This window comes from Penicillium antarcticum, assembly GCF_028974205.1.
Source record: "Penicillium antarcticum strain IBT 31339 chromosome Unknown utg000009l_segment0_segment0, whole genome shotgun sequence".
Lineage (NCBI taxonomy): Eukaryota > Fungi > Ascomycota > Eurotiomycetes > Eurotiales > Aspergillaceae > Penicillium > Penicillium antarcticum.
In genome coordinates this window covers 5766753-5785844 of record NW_026695307.1, presented here as the reverse complement: position 1 = coordinate 5785844, position 19092 = coordinate 5766753, and the positions used below count along the sequence as shown (strand labels likewise).

The 19092-nt window shown below is 50.8% G+C and overlaps 8 protein-coding genes across 8 annotated transcripts; 4 read left to right on the top strand and 4 right to left on the bottom strand.

Annotated features, from left to right (window-relative positions):
• Positions 1 to 39: 39 nt before the first annotated feature.
• Positions 40 to 1712, bottom strand: N7508_010524 (putative MFS transporter; the record flags this gene model as incomplete). Its single annotated transcript, XM_058468584.1, has 3 exons — positions 40 to 878; positions 933 to 1201; positions 1255 to 1712. 3 exons carry the CDS (start codon positions 1710 to 1712, stop codon positions 40 to 42), a joined length of 1566 nt encoding a protein of 521 aa, XP_058316430.1.
• Positions 1713 to 2283: 571 nt separating this feature from the next.
• On the top strand, positions 2284 to 3430 carry N7508_010523 (isocitrate lyase/PEP mutase family protein; the record flags this gene model as incomplete). Its single annotated transcript, XM_058468583.1, has 3 exons — positions 2284 to 2779; positions 2859 to 3340; positions 3398 to 3430. 3 exons carry the CDS (start codon positions 2284 to 2286, stop codon positions 3428 to 3430), a joined length of 1011 nt encoding a protein of 336 aa, XP_058316429.1.
• A 1544-nt stretch (positions 3431 to 4974) lies between these two features.
• Positions 4975 to 8694, top strand: N7508_010522 (PT repeat family protein; the record flags this gene model as incomplete). Its single annotated transcript, XM_058468582.1, has 1 exon — positions 4975 to 8694. The coding sequence occupies one exon, from the start codon at positions 4975 to 4977 to the stop codon at positions 8692 to 8694; it is 3720 nt and encodes a 1239-aa protein (XP_058316428.1).
• Positions 8695 to 10330: 1636 nt separating this feature from the next.
• N7508_010521 (nuclear export protein Noc3) lies at positions 10331 to 12394 on the bottom strand (the record flags this gene model as incomplete). Its single annotated transcript, XM_058468581.1, has 1 exon — positions 10331 to 12394. The coding sequence occupies one exon, from the start codon at positions 12392 to 12394 to the stop codon at positions 10331 to 10333; it is 2064 nt and encodes a 687-aa protein (XP_058316427.1).
• A 195-nt stretch (positions 12395 to 12589) lies between these two features.
• Positions 12590 to 13571, top strand: N7508_010520 (ribosome biosynthesis protein NIP7; the record flags this gene model as incomplete). The annotated part of the gene is made up of 7 exons (XM_058468580.1): positions 12590 to 12611; positions 12663 to 12701; positions 12818 to 12991; positions 13068 to 13162; positions 13215 to 13401; positions 13463 to 13488; positions 13548 to 13571. The coding sequence occupies 7 exons, from the start codon at positions 12590 to 12592 to the stop codon at positions 13569 to 13571; spliced, it is 567 nt and encodes a 188-aa protein (XP_058316426.1).
• Positions 13572 to 14959: 1388 nt separating this feature from the next.
• N7508_010519 (Dabb family protein) lies at positions 14960 to 15442 on the bottom strand (the record flags this gene model as incomplete). Its single annotated transcript, XM_058468579.1, has 3 exons — positions 14960 to 15115; positions 15182 to 15292; positions 15377 to 15442. 3 exons carry the CDS (start codon positions 15440 to 15442, stop codon positions 14960 to 14962), a joined length of 333 nt encoding a protein of 110 aa, XP_058316425.1.
• A 510-nt stretch (positions 15443 to 15952) lies between these two features.
• N7508_010518 (DCN1 family protein) lies at positions 15953 to 17308 on the top strand (the record flags this gene model as incomplete). The annotated part of the gene is made up of 5 exons (XM_058468578.1): positions 15953 to 16036; positions 16143 to 16186; positions 16505 to 16581; positions 16636 to 16810; positions 16879 to 17308. The coding sequence occupies 5 exons, from the start codon at positions 15953 to 15955 to the stop codon at positions 17306 to 17308; spliced, it is 810 nt and encodes a 269-aa protein (XP_058316424.1).
• A 584-nt stretch (positions 17309 to 17892) lies between these two features.
• N7508_010517 (Mpv17/PMP22 family protein) lies at positions 17893 to 18815 on the bottom strand (the record flags this gene model as incomplete). The annotated part of the gene is made up of 4 exons (XM_058468577.1): positions 17893 to 17961; positions 18015 to 18281; positions 18349 to 18624; positions 18696 to 18815. The coding sequence occupies 4 exons, from the start codon at positions 18813 to 18815 to the stop codon at positions 17893 to 17895; spliced, it is 732 nt and encodes a 243-aa protein (XP_058316423.1).
• Positions 18816 to 19092: the final 277 nt, after the last annotated feature.

Here is a 19092-nt window from a genome sequence, read left to right as displayed (position 1 = left end):
AGCTCACATAAAAACAGAAAATAAACCCATGCAACCCCCTCAAGTCAAATACCTAAACTTAGGATGATTATCACCACCCTCAGTAACATCGACCCTCTCCTCAGGATCAACAGTGCCATAAACCCGATCACGTCTCCGATTCTCCAAAGTCAATTTAACACTCAACCCCAAAGCCAAGAAAGCAATCAACCCAGTGAAAGCAACACCAATCGCACACCCCATCGTGAAAAGCGGCGCATCAGAATCTGGAAAGACAGAACTACTAATCAAACTAGAACACTGTCCAAAAACAGCCAGAAGAGCCATTCCAGCGCCCTTCTTACTCTCTCCACCCTGATTGTTAAGCATCCAAGTCACATTCAGCGCGAGCGCAGGGAAGATCCCACAAGTCGCTAGCCAAACGCCCGCATATCGTGCTGCAGTTTTGGATTCATCTTGCACGCATGTGAGGAGGAGATAGCCAATTGTTCCGATCGTCGCGAAGAACGATATTAAGAATCCTCTGTTTCCCCATCTATCTGAGAGGAAGGCGGCTGCAACGCAACAGAGGAAGGAGACGAGGTAGGGTGGTGCTGCTAGGCCTTGGGCATTGATGGATGTGTAGCCCATGTGCTGGATGATTGTGGGGAGGAAATTTGAGAGACCGGCGAAGGAGTAGTTGCAGCAGAAGTGGATCGATGTGTGGATGTAGTTTTTGTAGTCTTTTAATCCGCCTAGGACTTGGGACCAGCTGATTTTTTTCTTTTCTGTCGTGTCGAATGATTGGAGGCGTTCTACCGCTTCTGTTTGTTGTCTTTCGTCTAGGAAAGACGCTGTGCCTGGTGAGTCTGGGAGGAAGTAGAAAACTACTACTGAGAAGAGGACTGTGGGTGCGCCCTCTGTTTGGAGTTAGTACTGAAGATTGACGGGCTAAGTGGGAAACTGAATCTCACCAATGATGAATAGGTAGCGCCATGGCTCTATAGATCCCTTGATTTGGGTGATACCGTAGGCGAGAGCAGAAGCGAAGCAGTTGGCAACTGGGGACATGCCAAGGAGTAGTGATACTCTTAACCCTAGTTCTTGTCTTTGGTAGAACAGAGAGAGGAAGTACGGTGCACCACAGCCAAACACAGATTCGAAGATACCCAGCAACGACCTAGTGGCGACAAGGTGAGCAAAGGTGTTGACTGCACCACTACACATTGCAGCCGCACCCCAGCTAGAACGACATGTTTAGCACTGAAGCAATCTTACTATGACAGTGAAACTTACCAAATGCAGAGAATGGCAATATATGAATGCGCTGGAAGGATCTTCCATAGGACGGTGGTCCATTCGAACATGATGTAACAGATGTAGAAGGCATACAAAACCCAGGACCATTGGTAGTCACTGAGGTTCAGATCTTTGTCAAGCCCAGCAGTCTTTGCGTTGCCAATGTTTCCTGGTGATCGGTGAGATAGAGGACCACATGGATTGGTGGGGGTCTTTACCTCGATCCAAGTATGATAGAATGTACAGAATGCATACAATTGGCAAGACGCGTCGGTCAAACTAAAGAACAGTAAATAAAAGGTCGTACATACCACAAGGAATGATTGATGAACCTTTCTGCGAATGACCGACTGGCGCTCTTGAGGGATCACCACCTGCGGCTCGTGTTTCTCCGGATCATTAGACTCCACATGTTGAGAGCTTGGAGACATATCGATCTGATTCTTTTCTGTCATGTCTGACCGTATTCAATAGATTGTATAGAATAAAAAGCTGAAATGATTGCTGACATGAAGGGCATCAATGACAGGGACGACCCAAGGTTGAAATATGTTCATCCCCTTGCGTCTAGCTGGTCAATGCGCGGCAATTGATGTACTTGATGAATACATCGTATAAAACCGGTCCAATCAAATCGCATGTTTTACACTTCGGCACTCATAGTCTTTCATACCCCGTGGGGAAAAGAGCGGATAAAGACAAGACTACTGCATTTACGGGGTTCCCCGCAAAATGACGGGTCTTAAGCATACACGGCCGAGTAACTCTGGAGAAATTATATCCATTTCCCCAGCTTCATTACCAGCCAATCCTCATGCATCTTTACTGAGGGGAAAAAGGCCGGGCTGATCAGCATCGGATAGCGGATAGTTGCCAATATCCGTCAAATTCCCGCTCTGATGTAAAGCAACCAACTCGCAGCTATAGTCTCCGATATCGCAGTTAAACAACTTAAAAAGGCCGTCAAGAGACCTCAAATAAACACCAACCTTCACTCCAATCATCTACCAACCCAAGAACCACACTATGAAAATGTCCTCCAGCAGCGTCCCCTACCCCTTCCGGTTCGAATCTCTAGCAGAGACAACAACCGGCACAACAAACGGAAAAATATCAGACGTAACTCTAGCATTGAAAAATGTTCGCGGAAAGACCCCCTCAATCCAAGCATCCCGCCTGAGGACAATGATGCTGGAGGCCCACACCGACCCAACAAAGATTCTAGCACACGCCTGCACCTACGACGGCCTGTCCTCCCGTCTCGTCGAAGAAGCAGGCTTCCCCCTGGTCTTCCTCGCAGGCTATGCAGTCGCCAGCTCGTATGGTCTTCCTGACACGGGATACATCGCCATGGCCGAGATGTGCGATAAGATCCGCGATGTCCACTGCCAGGTTTCGGTGCCTATTATGGCGGATGGAGATACCGGTTATGGAAGTCCTATGAATGTCAAGAGGACTGTTGAGAGCTTCGCGAATGCTGGTGCAGCGGGTGTCATGATTGAGGATCAGCAGTGGCCGAAGCGTGAGTCTTCCAGATTTCTTGCGGTCCCTGAATCGTTTTATGGAATAGGTCTTTTGCTAACAGCGGGTATTTGAATAAGGCTGCGGTCACACGAAGGGCAAGAACGTCGTTTCCCGCGGCGAAGCATTTGCTCGAATCCAAGCTGCCTGCGATGCCCGCAATGAAGGGAAGGATATCTTCATCCTTGCCCGTACTGATGCCCTGATGCATGGCTGGGAAGAAGCCATGGCACGTGCACAGGAGTTCAAGCGGATCGGTGTTGATGCTATTTTCGTGGAGGCATTGCCAGATCGGGATGCTATGAAGCGATGTGCGGAGGAAGTTGATATTCCCGTCTTTGGCAATATCATTGAAGGGGGAAAGACGGAGAATCTATCCGCTAAGGACCTTGCTGGGCTTGGGTATAGTGCTGTTGCATACCCTTGGACATTGGTCGCGGCGCATCTGAAGAGTGTGCGCTCTGCTTTGGATGGTCTTAAGCAGAGTATGCTTGTTGGGGCTCCGCCTATGATTCTTTCTTATGATGAGGTTTGCGAGGGTGTTGGGTTCAATAAGTACTGGGTATGTTTTTCTTTTTGGTTCCGAGACTGTTTTGGATATATGCTGACTTTTCATTAGGAGCGGGAGGAGAAGTATAAGTTTGACTCTTGAATTGATGCATTGGTGGTTTGTAACAACGATAAGACTGTTTCCTTTTGTCTGTCTCGAAGATTATGGGATGCGGTATACTAGTTACCTGCGTAAGGAGCCAGATCTCCATCCATTGAGGAACAATTGAGGGATGCACTTTAAAACCATGATATATGAGACGCAATGCTATCTGTTTCTTCGTGTTATTGTCTCTTTTTATCTGATATTAGAGTTTGTACTTTGCATGTAGAAGACCACACTTACTACAGGAGAGCTTACTGATAACCCCAGATCTGGGGCTAGATGTACCATCAACTACCGGCCTGAGGACCTACTATCCCGGGTACAGCCCTCGACAACAACCAGCGGCTCCCTGAAGTCAACCCCTAAACTGGAGGCATTCAGGGCATGTGGAGTCAGCTCTTATATGAAACTCCAAAAATAACCCAGCGCCCCTTTCCCAAAGCCTCGGGAAACCGACTCCTCCGTCCTGCATACCCACCACTGCACGACAGAACAGGGGAACAGGGGGTCAGCAAAGCTATATCCAAGCCCAAATGACGCGCCTTTGCTCCAATTCCGGCAGGTGGTCTCAAGGAACAAAGAAAAACAAACAAGATTTTCAATGCGCGTGGCTTCAAAAGATGATCGCAATGCTCGATATCAGGCGCGCAATCGGTACCCAACCGTCCAAGCTCCGGGCTACCAAACTCAGTATAGACACATCGTATAGAGCTCGAGCAGAGAGTAAATAAATGACGTCGGAAGTGGGCCGAATGAGAAAAAAAAATGCCGCCGAATTTGATCCGTGGAGTTCCGCGCGTGTCATGCCATGGCCCTGACCCGAACAATGAAGCCGAGTGGGACACCGAGTTTTCTTTGGTGTTTTGCGCTTTGCGCTTTGCCTGCATATATTGGCCCTTTTTTGCGATTTTTTCTCACATGCAGATATGCATGGATCTGCAATGACTCAGGCAAGATGACAGGTGGATAAGAAATACCTTGCAGGCAATATGATGTTATTGGTGCGTGTCTATCAATAATGGGTCTCCACGTTAGCGCATCATGAATTTTCCTTCTTCGCCGGAGCTATTGAACGTCCACCTGGTGTGCGACTGTCGTAAGGAGTACCATACAGGAGCTGTGTACCTGTACGTTCTGGTCGCACATCTCTTCTCGTAGTACAGGATGCGCTTTGGTCGCAAGAAAGTACCTCGGTAGCTTCACCGCATATTGGGTGGAGATGAAAGCCCAAAAGTTGTGCTATCGATTGGGCGCCAGCCAGTGGGGACGAGAATAGTGTGTGTAAAGTGTACAGTAGAAGGGTAGTTGGTCACTGTGACAACCCCCCACTTGGAGATCAGATGCTTGTGAGGTTGTCGGGCTGAGAGTTTTTTTTTTCTGCCCTCTGATTCTCTCTCCCGCATTCATCTCTGATATCCTCTACTCTTTGCTCTGAGAGCTTGTGTTTTCTGTACAGCGATACTTAATCCTTCAAGTGAAAATTCTTTATACCCACCTTGACCATTTTTTACGACTTACGATTTTGACGACCCAAAAGTACCATGGCGACCGTTGAGCAGCTCCTTTTCCGTGCCGACAGTGATGTCCTGCCCAAAGAGCCTACCATGGACTCTGTTCCCGATTCAATTGTCACAGATGAAAAATCTGCTACCGTCACTGCACCCGAAGTGACCGAGTCACCAGAGCTCGAGAAAGCTCCTCTCGAGGAGCCTGTGACTTCTGAAGCTCAAGAGAAGATTGCTGATTCTACTGCGACATTGGTTGAGCCCGAAACTGCTGAGAAGGAAGCACACATCGAGCCCGAACCTTCGGCCGTAAAGGCTGAGAAGGTTGAGACCAACACCGATGCCGAAGCTGAGGCTAAGGCCGATGAAAAGGAGGAGATCAAAGAGTCCACAGCACCCGTCACTGAAGAGGTAGCTCCTGCTGTGACATCAGAGAAGGAGGCAGCTCCCGAGACTGAGACCGCCAACATTCCTGCAAAGGAAGAGACTACCGAAACCACTGAGGCCCCTGCTGCCGCTGAGGAGAAGCCCGTTGAAGCTGTTGTCGAAGAAGCCAAGCCCGAGGAGGCTGCACCAGTCGCTGCCGAGCCCGAAAAGACCACAGAAGAGACCTCCGCCGACAAGGTCGAGGAGACTATCTCCGAGACTCAATCTGCAGAGGCTGCAGTCGAAGAGCTCGCACCCGTCGAAGCTTCTAAGGTGGCCGAGCCTCAGCCTGAGGCCCCCGCCGCAGGAGAGACCAAACCCGAAGAGGCCACCGAGTCAGCTGTCGAAGAAACCAAGCCTGTCGAGAAGGCCGTCGAAGCCACTGAGGCCCCAGTGACCGAGGAACCCGCCGCTGAAGCTCCTGTTGAGAAGGCCAAGGCCACCGAAGAGGTTGCCGCTCCCACTGCTGAGCGCGTCGCCGAGGAGAAGCCCGTTACCGAATCGGCCCCCGAAGCATCGAAGACTGTCGAGGCTGCCCCCGAGCCCCCCGTGGAGGAATCGAAGGCTGTCGAAGAGACTCCTACCCCTGCCGAGCCTGTGACTGAAGAGGTTGCTGAGCCCATTGCTGATGCCACCGCAGAGGAGACTAAGGTTACGCAAGAGGTTCCCGAGCCTATCGCCGATGAGAAGGCTATCCCCGAGGCACCCGTGGACGAGAGTAAGGCTACCGAAGAGGTTGCCGCCCCCGTTGCTGAGCCTGTTGCCGAATCGACCGAGGAATCCAAGGTCGAGGCCGTTCCCGAGCCCGTCAAGGAGCCCATTGCTGAGGAGAAGCCTGCCGCCGAGGCCGTCGAGGAGACCAAGGCTACCGAGACCACCCCCGAAACCACCGAGGAGCCTATCGCCGAGGAGAAGCCCGTCGAAGCCCCCGTCGAGGAGGCCAAGACTGTCGATGTTGCTGAAGTCGCCGAGGAGAAGGCTATTGCCGAACCTGCCGCTGAATCCACTGAAGAGGCTAAGCCCGCCGAAGTTGCTCCTGAAGTATCGGAGGAGACTGTTGTCGAGGAGCCCAAGCAGACTGAGGACGTCGCTGAGCCTGTCAAGGCGGCTGTGATTGAAGAGTCTGTTCAAGAACCCGCTGTTGAGGCTGAGGCCGAGAAGACTGTCGAGCCTACTGAGGCTGTTTCTGAGGAGCCTGCTACTAAGGAGGTCAAGGCCGTTGCCGAGTCCACCGAGACTGTCGCTGAGCCAACCAAGGAGGAGCCCGAGGAGACTCCTGTTGAGCAGCCCGCCACCGAGGAATTGGTTGCTGAGCCAGTCAAGGAGGTCGAGGCTGTTGAGCCAGTTGCTGAGAAGACTGAACAGGTTGTTGAAGAGCCTGCTGAGGTCAAGGCTGCTGTCGAGGAGCCTGCTGCTACTGCCGCTGAGGAAAACACCGAGACTCCTGCTGTCGAAACCGCTGCCGTTGAGGCCACTCCCGAAGTCGCCGCTGAGGCCACCGAGGAAACTGCTCCCGCAGCTGTCGTCGAGGAGAAGGTTGAGGAGTCTACCGAGGCTGGGCCTGTCCAGGAGACCGCGGAGAAGACCACCAAGGAGGTCCCTGCTGTCGAAGCGCCTGTCACTGAAGCTCGTAAGGAGGAAGCCCCCGAGGCCGCGCCTGTTGAGGCCACTGTCGTCGAGGCTGTGGCTCCTGTTCCCGAGGAGACTCCCGCTCCCGCTGCTGTGGTTGTCAAGGAGACCACTGAGGCCATCCCCGCAGAGACCGCTGAGGAGGTCGCCGTTGAGGAGCCTAAGGAGGTTTCCAAGACCGAGGAAGTGACTGAGGCTGCTGTCGAAGAGCCAATTGCTGAGGCTGCGGCTCCTGAGCCCGTTGCTGAGGTTCCCGCTGTCGAAGAAACTCCCGTCGAAGCTGCCGTTGAGACCTCTGCTCCCACCGACATTGCTGAGGAGAAGACGAAGGAGAAGGAAGCCGAGGCTGTCCCTGCCCCTGTTGAGGAACTCGTTTCTAAGGATATTGAGCCTTCCACTGCCGAGGAAGAGGTGGCCATTGGCGCTGCCGCTGTCGCTGCCGGCATTGCTGCTGTCGGCGCGGCTGCTGCCACCGAGGAGACTTCTGAGCCCGTTGCCGAGAAGGAGATTGCTGACGTTGCTGCTGTTCCTGAGCCTGTCGCTGAGGAAATTGCTGAGACGGTCGCCGAGACTGTCGCTGAGGCCACTGAGCCCGTTGCCGAGCCAGTCGCTGAGACTGCTACTGAGCCAGTCGTTGAAGCCGTTGTCGAGGAGGACATTCCCGAGACTGTTCCTGCTGTGCAGGAGCCTGCAACCGAAGCTCCCGCCGTCGAGATGGTTGAAGAGGTGAAAGAGACCGCTGTTGAGGAACCCGCCCAAGAGCCCGAGGTTACCCAGGAGACTAAGCTCGAGGAAGCTGCTGCCCCTGGCCCAGTTGCCACTGAGACTGTTCCTGAGCCCGCCAAGGCTGAGGAGTCCACCCCCGAGGAGGCTGCTAAGACTGAGGAAGAGATCCCGGCTGTGGCTGAGCCTGTCGTTGACGAGCCTACACAGGAGACCAAGCTCGAGGAAGCTGTCGCCCCCGGCCCAGTTACCACTGAGGCTGTCCCTGAGCCCACTGCGGTGAAGGAGGCCGAGCCTGTGGCTGAAGCTCTCGCTGAGACTCCCGCCGCCCAGAATAAGCAGGAAGATTCCAAGGATGATGCTCTTACTTCCGAGATCCTTGGTGGTGCCGCCGCTGCCACTGCTGCAGTAGCCGTCACCGCCGCTGGCGCAGCCGCTCTCGCTCACGAGGAGTCCCCCAAGGACCAGAAGGATACTCAGGCCGTTGAGGCAAGCAAGGAGCCAACCGTCGAGGCTGACAATCAGCCCGAGGCTCCCGCCGCCAACACTCAGCCCCAAGACGGTAAGCCAACACCGTTCTATCTCTCGCAGCAACCCTCTGCCATGTCGTTCGAAGCTGATCCCAGTCTTGCAGCCCTCGCTGGTGACCGCGATGCTCTGCTCAACAAGCTCAACCAGCCCTCCACTGACCAGCTGACCGCTGCCTCCACTGACAAGACCGCCGAGCCCGCTCAGACAGAGAGTCAGCCCGCTGTCGAACCTTCCCAGGAGACCACCGAGTCTTCCAAGCCCTCCGACGCCCTTGCGCCCAAGAACAACGATGATGATGCTCGCCCAGCGAGCCAGAACCGGTCAGTGACTGCTGTTTCTCTGAATAACGCACCTGACAGCTGGCTCAAGGCCATCCTGCGCACTGTCTTCTCGGGCTTCTTTGGAGCCATTTTCTCTCCCTTCCGTCGTGGAAAGTCCTCCAACTAGAATGATCATCTCATCTCCCTATATCCCCAATTTATATTTATTTCCTTGGTTCGACTTTTGGAAACAATGGGATAGACAGGATATATGACGATCCATTCGCAATACTGACATTGATTCACCAGGCCTTTGTTTTGGTTGGCGGTCATTGCAGTCCCCATTCTTGCCTACTTTTGGCTCAAAAACACTCAATGAAGGGGGTGTCACGTGTTGGCGTGACCCTAACCGAAGTATATCGGCAAACGGCAATCCAAAGTATATGGCCGACCCGACCCTCTCACCAAAAAAATTGTTCAACCGCATTATTCCCCTGTATTATCTGCGCTTCTTTACTTGTTAACGATTTTCCTTTGCACCTCTTGATCTTTTTGTTGCTTTTTTTATGGTTAATGATTTCCTTTTGTTGTCTTTCATGTTGGTTTGGTTGGCATGTTCAGGGCCCTGATAGATCTTCGAGATAAGGTGCCATCTTGCTTTCTTTATCCAGTGTGTATCTAATGACACCTATGAACTTAATGAACAATGATTTCTCTAAATATTTTTGCAATGCGTGCGGAATACTCAACAGTATGAGTGTTATGCATACGGATCAATGTGGTTCTCAGTACTGTCTAAGGAATAATCTGGTTTCAAAGGCAAGCAGTTTTGATCCTGATTATCACATTTCGTACCTGAAAACATTTTGATACTTCGTCAATTAGAATCCCTCTCTTTCAATATGGGCGCCCAAAGAAACTTCTATCATGTAGTCTGTCTATTCCTGGCGCCTCACCAATTAAAAGCAATTGGCCAAAATAGCTGCATTATCGTGTTTGGCGTGCTTTTTTCCAAGGCATTCTTCAATGACTCCCGTGAAATGCTGTTTGGCTTTAGTAAAGTACAATTTGTGGATGGAATCGTCCACACTTACAATCGGTAGTATGGCCGTTCTGTGGCAAGATGGTGGGGAGGGGGAGTCCGCAGCGTCTGCGTAACTAAGAATTTGCCTAACGGCTTGATAGACTCGTCCCTGAACGCTTGTTGCATCTGCGACATAGACCTGCTTCAGTTTGATATGGTGGTGTCATATCTCTCCACGCTGAAGGGGATGGAGATGGAGATGGAGAAGAAAGGGAGGAGAGGTATAGTAGGTGGTCTTGCATAGCTAGGGTATTGAGATACGAATGAGAGGTTGATTTGCTCACGTTGTCCATCAAACATAAGGGTGGTATAAAGACAACGTGACTTTAAAGTAGTAGGTGATCTCCTCTTGGTCATTTCCTCGCTTTGACCTCACTTTCATTCCAAGTGATGCCGTTGTATGTTTTCATAGCCTATCCACAATGCAGCGATTACTGACGTGCTTTGGTTATGTATAGACGCTTCTATATCGAAGGCTAGAGCTCGTTATCTAAGGCGTCCCTATAGAGACCTTACGCCCTCTTCTCACCTCCTTTTTATCACCTTTTCTGGCTTATGATACTCCTGTAATTGTATCTGTTTATGAGGAAGCCCTCAAGAAGATATTATCCCAAAGTGAACAATTACAAGATAATCATGTGACTAGCTATGGACTAAACGTGATGAAGTACCTTCAAAGACTTGCGCCATAAATCTCGTAGTATAAGTAGCATGTAATATTATGCACAAAAAACAGTATTTACTTGGAAGAAGACATCATCTTCTCAATGTCTATCGCCGCCTCACGCACCTGCGGACAATAATGCACACGCAACAACTCACCCTCCCACACAGAGCCAGCATAAACATTGGTAGCCTCAACATCGTTAGCAAAGGCATTGAAAACACCATCACCCTTCCGCTCCTCGGTATGCCACAGCGACGAAATACGACGGCCATGGTGTTTCGATACCTGATTCATAAGCGCTAACGTAGCAAGCGCAGACTTCTCAGGCAACTGAAGGGAGGTTGTCATAAGACGCTTGGAAAAACTGGCAAGACGGACTGGGGGCGGGTTTCCGTGTGCGCGGGACAACAGCGTTGGCTGGAGACAACGGAGGAGAAGGACCATTGGGGTCTGGAAATTGACCTTGTTCTTGGAGCGGGATTGGGCGAGCTGATTCTCCGATGCGGAATTGGGGTCTGGGAGGCGAAGGGCCTTTTCAGGGTTGAATTCGACGTCTGGGTTCATGGAGAGGGAGTAGAGGGAGCGGTAGAGGTGCTTGACGAAGAAGCTTAAGTCGAGATGGAGGGATGAGGCTGCTTTGCTAGCGTCTTGGCCTTGAAGCAGGGCGAAAGCTGTCACTGTGCAGAGGAGAGTTCGGCGACGGGCATCGCGGGCGGTGTTTTCTGCGATGGAGATGTTGCTCTCTCCATCGTCTTCTTCCTCTTCTTGGATTGTGTTTTCATCGCCTTCCACACCCATTTCTTCACGCTCAGCGTGAGAGATTAGGTCTTTCAATGCCTCCAGCAAGTCACCGAAGAAATCTTGGTTGATTAGGTGAGCGTATTTGGCTAGACCTTCCAGAACGGGGCCCATCAGGGTGGGATGGCGGAGCTTGAGAATGCGGAAGTAGAGACCGAAGACGAGTTTTAGTGTTTCGGCCTGATTCTTGTCCCTTTGTTCGGTTGAAACCACTGCATCGGCTTGTCGCATATCCTTCTCGACCTCCTTCCGTTCCTTCTGCACCTTGCGCTCACGCTTTGTACGGAACTCGCGCTTCTGTTTCTTCTTTCCGTTGAAACCGGTGTCTTCTTCCTCCTTCTCCACGCGGTCTTGTGAAGCCTTGATGTGTAGCTCACCGAGCAGGCGAAGGTGAAGGAATGTGTCTAGGAGGGACTCGTGAATGTGGAAGTCTCTGGCCTTCATCATCTTTGCAAGCAGGCGGACAGCTTCCAGAGAGACAGTGCCATCGTTGTCCTTGGCGAAGATTTCTTCGAGGGTGTCACGGCACTTGACGTAGTCGGCATCGACCGTTCTCCGTGCAAGCCGGTTGACCAGAATCTTGACCAGCTCTCCGCGGAAATTGAAATGAGGAACAGCTAGAAGCATACTGCAAGCGCAGCTAATCGCAACAGTCTTCAGGCCAGCATCGGTGGGGCCATCTGCCTTGGACGGCTTTGTGAGGGTACCAAGCTTCTGCACATAGGCGCGGTATCCGGAGACAAGCCCTTGCTCGAAATCACGGAGCCTGCGCACCTCCTTTGACACCTTGCCAGATGTATCCTCCTCGGACAAGGGGCGAATGCGATATCCGGGAATGACATCCTTGTAGACAGCCGCCTGGGAAGCCAGGGCAAGCTTCTTAACCGTAACAGGTGAATCCTTCTTTGACACCAGCTCGGCCATGGTCTTGAAAAGAGAGATGTGCTCCTCGGGATCCTCATTGATCAAGGTTGCCATCTTCGCTAGGTCCTCCTTGGCCTGCATGATCTGGACCTTCACGGGAATCTTGGGCTTTTCCTCCTCGGATTCCTCCTCGTCTTCATCGCCGGAACCCTCCTCATCCTCGTCATCGTCGGTGCCCAAAAAGCTGTCGGTTTCCTCGCCCTGGTCCTCGGGCTCGTCATCAGCCTGAACAAAGCCTTCAGAGGTCTTGATCGGCAATCGGGTGCGTTCACCGGCTTTCTTGGTGGTTTTGCGCGGGCGGCGTTCGTAGTCTTGCTCGACATCCCACTCGTCGTCAGCTTTTGAGCGCGAAGATTGATCCTCGACATCGTCGGGAGGACTCAGACGTCTCCGCTTCACTTCGGGGCGAGCCATTTTGCAATTGTGGGGAGTTTGACGGTGAAAATCGTGGAGGCTTGAAGAAAAAATTCCCAGGCACGCGGCAGTAAAGTCTTGGCTTGGCGCAATGAAAAAGTCGTTCCGTTACCGCCTTTGGCCGGCACGTATCGTAGCCCGATAAGTCTTGTTTCTTCTCTTGTTGAACTTTTTGAGAATTAAAAGTCCGGCAAGATGCGTCAACTGACCGAAGAAGGTATGCGCTGCTTCAATTTTGATCCCTGAAAACAGTACTAACGAGACTTAGAAACGAGAACGCTATTCAGCAAGCTTGCTCACTACACGGGTAAGAAAATCTTTGTTACAGCTTATCTGTGATCGCTGCTATTGAGCGCAATCAATTGTTACAATTGGCCGTGGACTCTATCGAGCGGACACAAAGCTAACAGTCATATCTTTCAGGGCGATCGCTGAACAACCTCATCGCACCCCCCACTGAGGAGGGACCTGCCGGCGAACAACATGTCTTCCGTCTCCAGGGAAGCCGTGTCTTCTACATGCCCTTGAAGCTCGCCAACCTTTCGGTCTCGATTCCCCGTGAAAACCTGCTGTCTATGGGAACAATGATTGGAAAATGTTAGTCCGCAACACAGGCAAATTCGGAAATGCCTCGGATCTTCTTTTTTTGGTCCCAATACTGACCATTGAACAGTCACCAAGACTGGCAAGTTCCGCCTGGCTCTTACCTGCCTGGATGTGATCTCTCCCCACGCCCGTTATAAGGTTTGGATCAAGTCCAACGGTGTTGTAAGTTTGTTCCTATTCGGTGATTATTCGGTAAAACTAACAACAATCCCAGATGCCCTATCTGTACGGAGGCAACGTCCTCAAGGCGCATGTCCACAGATGGTCTGAGGATCTACCAGAGCATGCCGGTGTGCTAGTGTTCGATGATAGCGACAACTGTCTTGGTTTCGGTGTCACTGCGCGGTCTTCCGCTGAGGCAAAGAAGCTGGACCCAACAGGTATTGTTGTGTTCAGACAAGGTAACTATCACATCTTCGAGGGGCTTTTTTTTAATATGCTAACGTTTTCTTCTCTTCGCAGCTGACGTGGGAGAATATCTCCGTGAGGTAAGTCTAGCTCGTCCTAAATGGATTAGTTTGAAGAATAAGCCGCTAACATGAAATAGGAGGACTCATTGTTCACGACCTAAGCAACTACGCAATACCGGATCTTGCATGTTCACATCCTCGAATTGGGCGTTTTGGAGTTTCATTTGATCTGCCTGATCTTACAAAAGTTCACTGTACTTACTATGCTCGAACGCTGTGTTCACTGGTTCTAATGTCATGAATTGACGGCAATCATCTCTTTTTCTGATATACTGAACACGTAATGGGCTTTGAATACAGTAGTCTAATTAGTACATTATGTTCTAAATGGACTGTTCAGAACAGGTAGCAACCAGCTGTCTCTGATGCAAATCGATACAGAAGCAGTGAACAGCAAAGCAGTAAACTAAATCAAGGCCGCACTCGAACAATCTCAGCAACATTAATATCAGCCGTAGTCTCCTCTAGTGATCGTCATCGTTGGGACTGACATCGCCTTCGCTAGGTTTGTCTTCGTTGCCGCCAAGTTTCGGTGGCCGGTCCATCAGCATAGCACACAGGAGAGCCTGGAGTACACGCTTTTTCAATCTCGTTCTTCGCCATAAGTAGGAAAATCCGCACCGTACCCTTCGAATGGGCGAACTACCATTTCGCTTCTTCTCGGTGGCGAGGGAGTGATTCTGATACGCCTCTCTCGATAGTGAACGTTGCGTAACCACGGTGATCGGATTGTGAGCGGAGTGTGGTCTTTAGGCGACAAAGTGGAAAGAAGGTTTGCTCGGCCTGTTTACCCTTCTTGGTGGGTTTGAAGGTTGTTCTTCCAGCCCAAGTGTATTGGATTATGCCGACATTCATGTCATTGAATTTGCTGGAAATGAGCATCCACAATTGTATGATAAAATTCTCTGAGGTAACAAGTTTGATCAGACCAAATGAACCATCCCGCTGGAAACGGAATGGAGGACCTAGAGTGTCATGTTCTTCGCGGTCTAGCTTTCGGATGATCTGTGCTGGTAGGCCGGAAACAAGGAGCCATTGGTTGCGTCCGTTGTTTTTTATGAAAGATTCGTAGATTTCCCTTGCAATTTCACGCAAATAATCTAGTTTTGAGAAGGTTGTCGTGATGATGTAGTCATCAGAAAGGCCTCGGATAAGCGCAGGGGAGGGGGGGGGGAATACTTGATTTGCCAATGTTGGAGGTTCTTGGTCTCTCAGTATACAGAGATGGAATAAAACAGAAGAAATGGGTTGATCTGGCAGAAATATGAGTAATAATTGCGAGAGTTTGCAACCCGTGGACAGAATAGGAAGGATGAAAGATTATATGCATGGATCACATAGCACAGTTAGATTATTTAGGCATCCACGGCTAGACTACAGTCTATTGAATCCGGAATAGACCGTTATGTGGCCACTATCATCGAGAGCTATAGCGTAGACAAGTTCGGCCTATATGGTATATTATCACCTATAATAGCAAGTGAAATTCTTAAAAGACTCCATCGGTGAAATCAATAACCTGCGCTTTTTCGATTATTCCGTCAAGACTCTTAATAAACTCTTGATGGGCGGGATCATGTTTAACATAATAGTCTCGGTCTGCAGCGTTTGCAAACTCGACCACGAAGGCGTGTGTAATGCCATTCTGTATAACACCAGTCAATGAACTGTTACTACATTCCATAGGTTGATGGATTCCGAATTGGCTTACCTGTATCCCTTCTGGTGAGTTATCCTTCCCGCCTATGGACGCTTTTATATAAGGCTTCTGCGATGACGGGTGGAGGCAACTGTCTCTGAGGACAAGCATACGCTGGCAAGCCTTTGGTAAGTGTTAAATTTGTGCTCACATATAAACTGACTTTGAAGCTTCTTCGCAGATGCATCATAATGCGTGTAGACATACCCCATGGACGACATCAGCGGCGACGTCAGATTTGAATTGGAAGAGGACAATATGGGTGATCGACATGCTGGGCGTTCCTATCAAGTTTAAGGCTGGAGCCAAGAAATACAATGATGCGATCAAAACAAAGCCAGTAAGGAGCTTCCAAGCCAAAGTTGATTGGAGAAAAGAAGTAGTAACATGTTGTGAGATGGAGGGGTAGACAAGTTCTATCACATGATCTATCACATCCCTGACCAGATGAGTAATTGAACAGAGAGGAATTGAATCTTAAAGGATGAAACAGTTCAATAACAGCAGAAAACTGGGGATCTATAGAAACCCTCGAGGCCTGACCTTCGGAGTCTCGAGACTGCTGAGTCAGCACAAAGCCATCAGATCCCAAGATCCCAAGGGAAGCGGGATGAGAACTCGCGCTCCATAGCTCTAGTGTATTCTCCCCAAAAGATCTCGGTTTTTCGGCAACAAAGAACAGGCAAGGACGATAGAACACTAGCCCATCGTATCTTCTACAGGGGCTCAATCTTCTCCCTTCTTCATCCACCCAAGCAGTAGGCAATATTGCGCAACCCCACCATGCCAGCCTACAACTCCCAACAAAAGCACCAGATTGCTGAATTTGTCAGTTGTACAGAGGCTAAAGACTCTGTTGCAGCCAAGGTATGTTCATGACATTATTGTTGCCCCATTTCTCGCCCGCCGCTTCTCTCTTTCCTCATCTTCATGCTTGATCACGTGTATCCAGAGGACTGACTTGTTGTCACAGTTCCTGAAAGCAAGTGGCTGGAATTTGCCATCTGCGCTTGATTCGTAAGTGCTGAATTCTCTCTTACATGAACCTTGAGGTCCCATCTATGCATCTCCCCACGCGGGACATGAGGTCCAACACGCCGGCAGATATCAAAGCTGCCAGACCATCTGCTGTGGTCAAGACCAAAACCTGTTTGAAAACTGTTTCGCGGGACTATCCGTTGCAATGTCTTACTCTTGTGGAATAATTCAAATCATCCGGCATCTCTGGGACCTCCGTCTAAGGCTCAATGACGACATTCACAATGACCCCCCTCAGCCAGACATCCACATGAACAATGTTCAAACAGTCCTCAAAGCTAACATTGAATCACCTAGATACTTTTCTACTGGCTCAGTAGCCAGCTCACTAGGCAACAACAACTCCCTCAACAAGATCTTCGACAGCTACCGAGGTACCAACCGATATCCTACTCAATCATACAAGCACAAAAACTAATAGTATCCAGATGACCCATCCGAAAGTCCCGATACTATCGGCATCGAGCGGGCAATTGAATACCTAGGCGCACTGAACGTCCAACTAGACGAAGTAAACTGCCTCGCCATCGCCGAACTACTGCAATGTCCCTCAATGGGCGAGATCACCCGCCAGGGCTTCACAGAAGGCTGGTGCAAAGCATTGTAAGCCAACCACCAACCACCTCTAGTTATCAATTATCAGTCCAAATGTCAAGATTAACACCCGCAAGCTGCGATACCCTCCCAAAAATGACAGCGCACGCCAACACACTCCGCACAAAAATCCAACAAGACCCAGAACTCTTCAGGAGGGTGTACAGATACACATTCCCACTCTCGCGAATGCAAGGACAGCGCAACCTCCAATTCGAAATCGCAGCCGAGCAATGGCGGCTATTCTTCACACCCGAGCATGGCGGCGTGCAATGGAATACGGAGTCAACGCCGTGGCTGGATTGGTGGATTGAGTTCCTTGAGGGACGGGGCAAGAAGCCTGTTAATAAGGATCTGTGGGAGCAGGTTGAGGTTTTTATGCGGAAGAGTCGTGAGGATGAGGAGTTTGGGTGGTGGAGTCCTGATGGGGCTTGGCCGGGAGCGCTGGATGATTTTGTGGACTATGTTAAGGAGAAAAGGAAGGGGAGTGAGATGGATGTTGAGTGAGGCGTTCATTTGTGGGGATGGGTGTGAAGAGACGTGTTTCGCTGGGCTTTTGTTTATGGGTTGATGATGGGGATGGGTTGGACGTGATAAGGATGCAGGATGGCTTTGCTCTTCTTGTCATGTCGCGTCTGGCTTGTTTCTATTTCTTCTTCTTCTATTGCATTTCATCGGCTTGGGCATCTATCTGTGAGTGAATGGTGGGGATATCAATCAGTATTTCTACACATATGAATGCAAAAGAGGCCCCATGACCCAATTATATCTAAAGCATTATTTCTTTCAGTCTATCCCGAGTTACAAAGGAAAGAGAGTAGAGCGCGAGCCCAAACTGAGAAGGAAACAACGTATATAAGGGGATAAATGAAACAGGAAAGCCATTCGTCATGAGATTGAATAATAACATCAGGGGGAAGATATCTGTGGCATGCCAAGATGCACGGGGGTGTATACATGGATTGAAATCAACACCGGAGAAAATTAAGCACAAAGGGAATATCAAAAGGAGACTGCAAACAAGCAGGAAGTATCTCAGCAGGGTTCTGCTGCTTTCCCCGGCTTGTTCACAGGGTGTAACTTGGTCCCATTTAGGGGTAGTCACGCTTCTCGTAGCTGGGGTCGCGGGGATCGCGGGGATCGCGGCGCTGGTCGTAGCGCTGGGAGTGTTGTTAGCGGCTATATGCCAATTCCACGTATAATCGCGACATACCTTGCGGAGAGCTTCCAGACGCTTCTTCTTGGTGTGGGTGTTGACGTAGGTTCCGATGAAGAATCCGACAATGTTGAAGAATGGCACCCAGGTGTGTTCGGGAAGGAACTTCTGAGCGAAGGCGAGAGCCAGGGGCGAAGTGACCCAGCTGACCTTCATGACGGGCATGAAACCGGCACGAACGGTGGCGCGAACCTGGTGGATGGTGCGCGCACCAGCGATGACAGCCATGGAGGTCAAGTAGACACCATTCTGGATAGGGGAGATCTGCGAATGAGGAAGGGTGTCAGCGGGATATATCTGTGGATCGGGTCGGGTGCTCTTCGACACATACAATCAGGTTGCTGACGAGGATCTGGAGGATCTTAGCCTTCAGACTTGTGCGGCCGGCGAAGATCTTCTGGAGAATGCCGATGAGGACGTGGCCGAGCGGTGCGCTGATGAACATGCCGTACAGCGACATCTTGGGGATGCGCGAGCTGAAGTAGTGACCGTGCTTGCCGACATCATGGGCGATCCATGAGGCCAGCAGTTCCTGCAGACCTGAGAGCACACCAGAGGTGAGCATCTTCGTGCGCAGCGGGTTCTTCTGGAGCTGGAGCAGGTAGGCCTGTGTCGATCCATTTTTGGTGTCAGTGGCGGTGGAGGCTATTGGGGGAATTCGACGGTGCTGCTGCATACCTGGAGATACCCAGTTGTTCCCTTTCCACCGGTCAATCGCTCACCGACACGGTGCGCGAGGTCCTCGGACTTGCCGCCCGTGACGGCGCGGGTGGTCTCCTCTGAGAACTTGACGGACATGATGTGCGATCGGGGAGGGGCTGGGGTCAGGTCGGGTCAAACGCGCGCCTGGAAAATGTCAATGAAAGAGAACGCTTTGGAAATATGGATGATCACAACTTCAACCAAAGTGGAGATGAGATGGGAAAGTGGAAGAGACGGGGGAGGGAGTTGTTTATTTTGGAGCCCAGCCACCAACCTAATCTCCCCGGCTGTTGGGGAGATGAGAGAGCCGACACAACCGAGGCACCATTGAGACACTTACACTCACTATACACGTATGTGTAGTCGCACAATT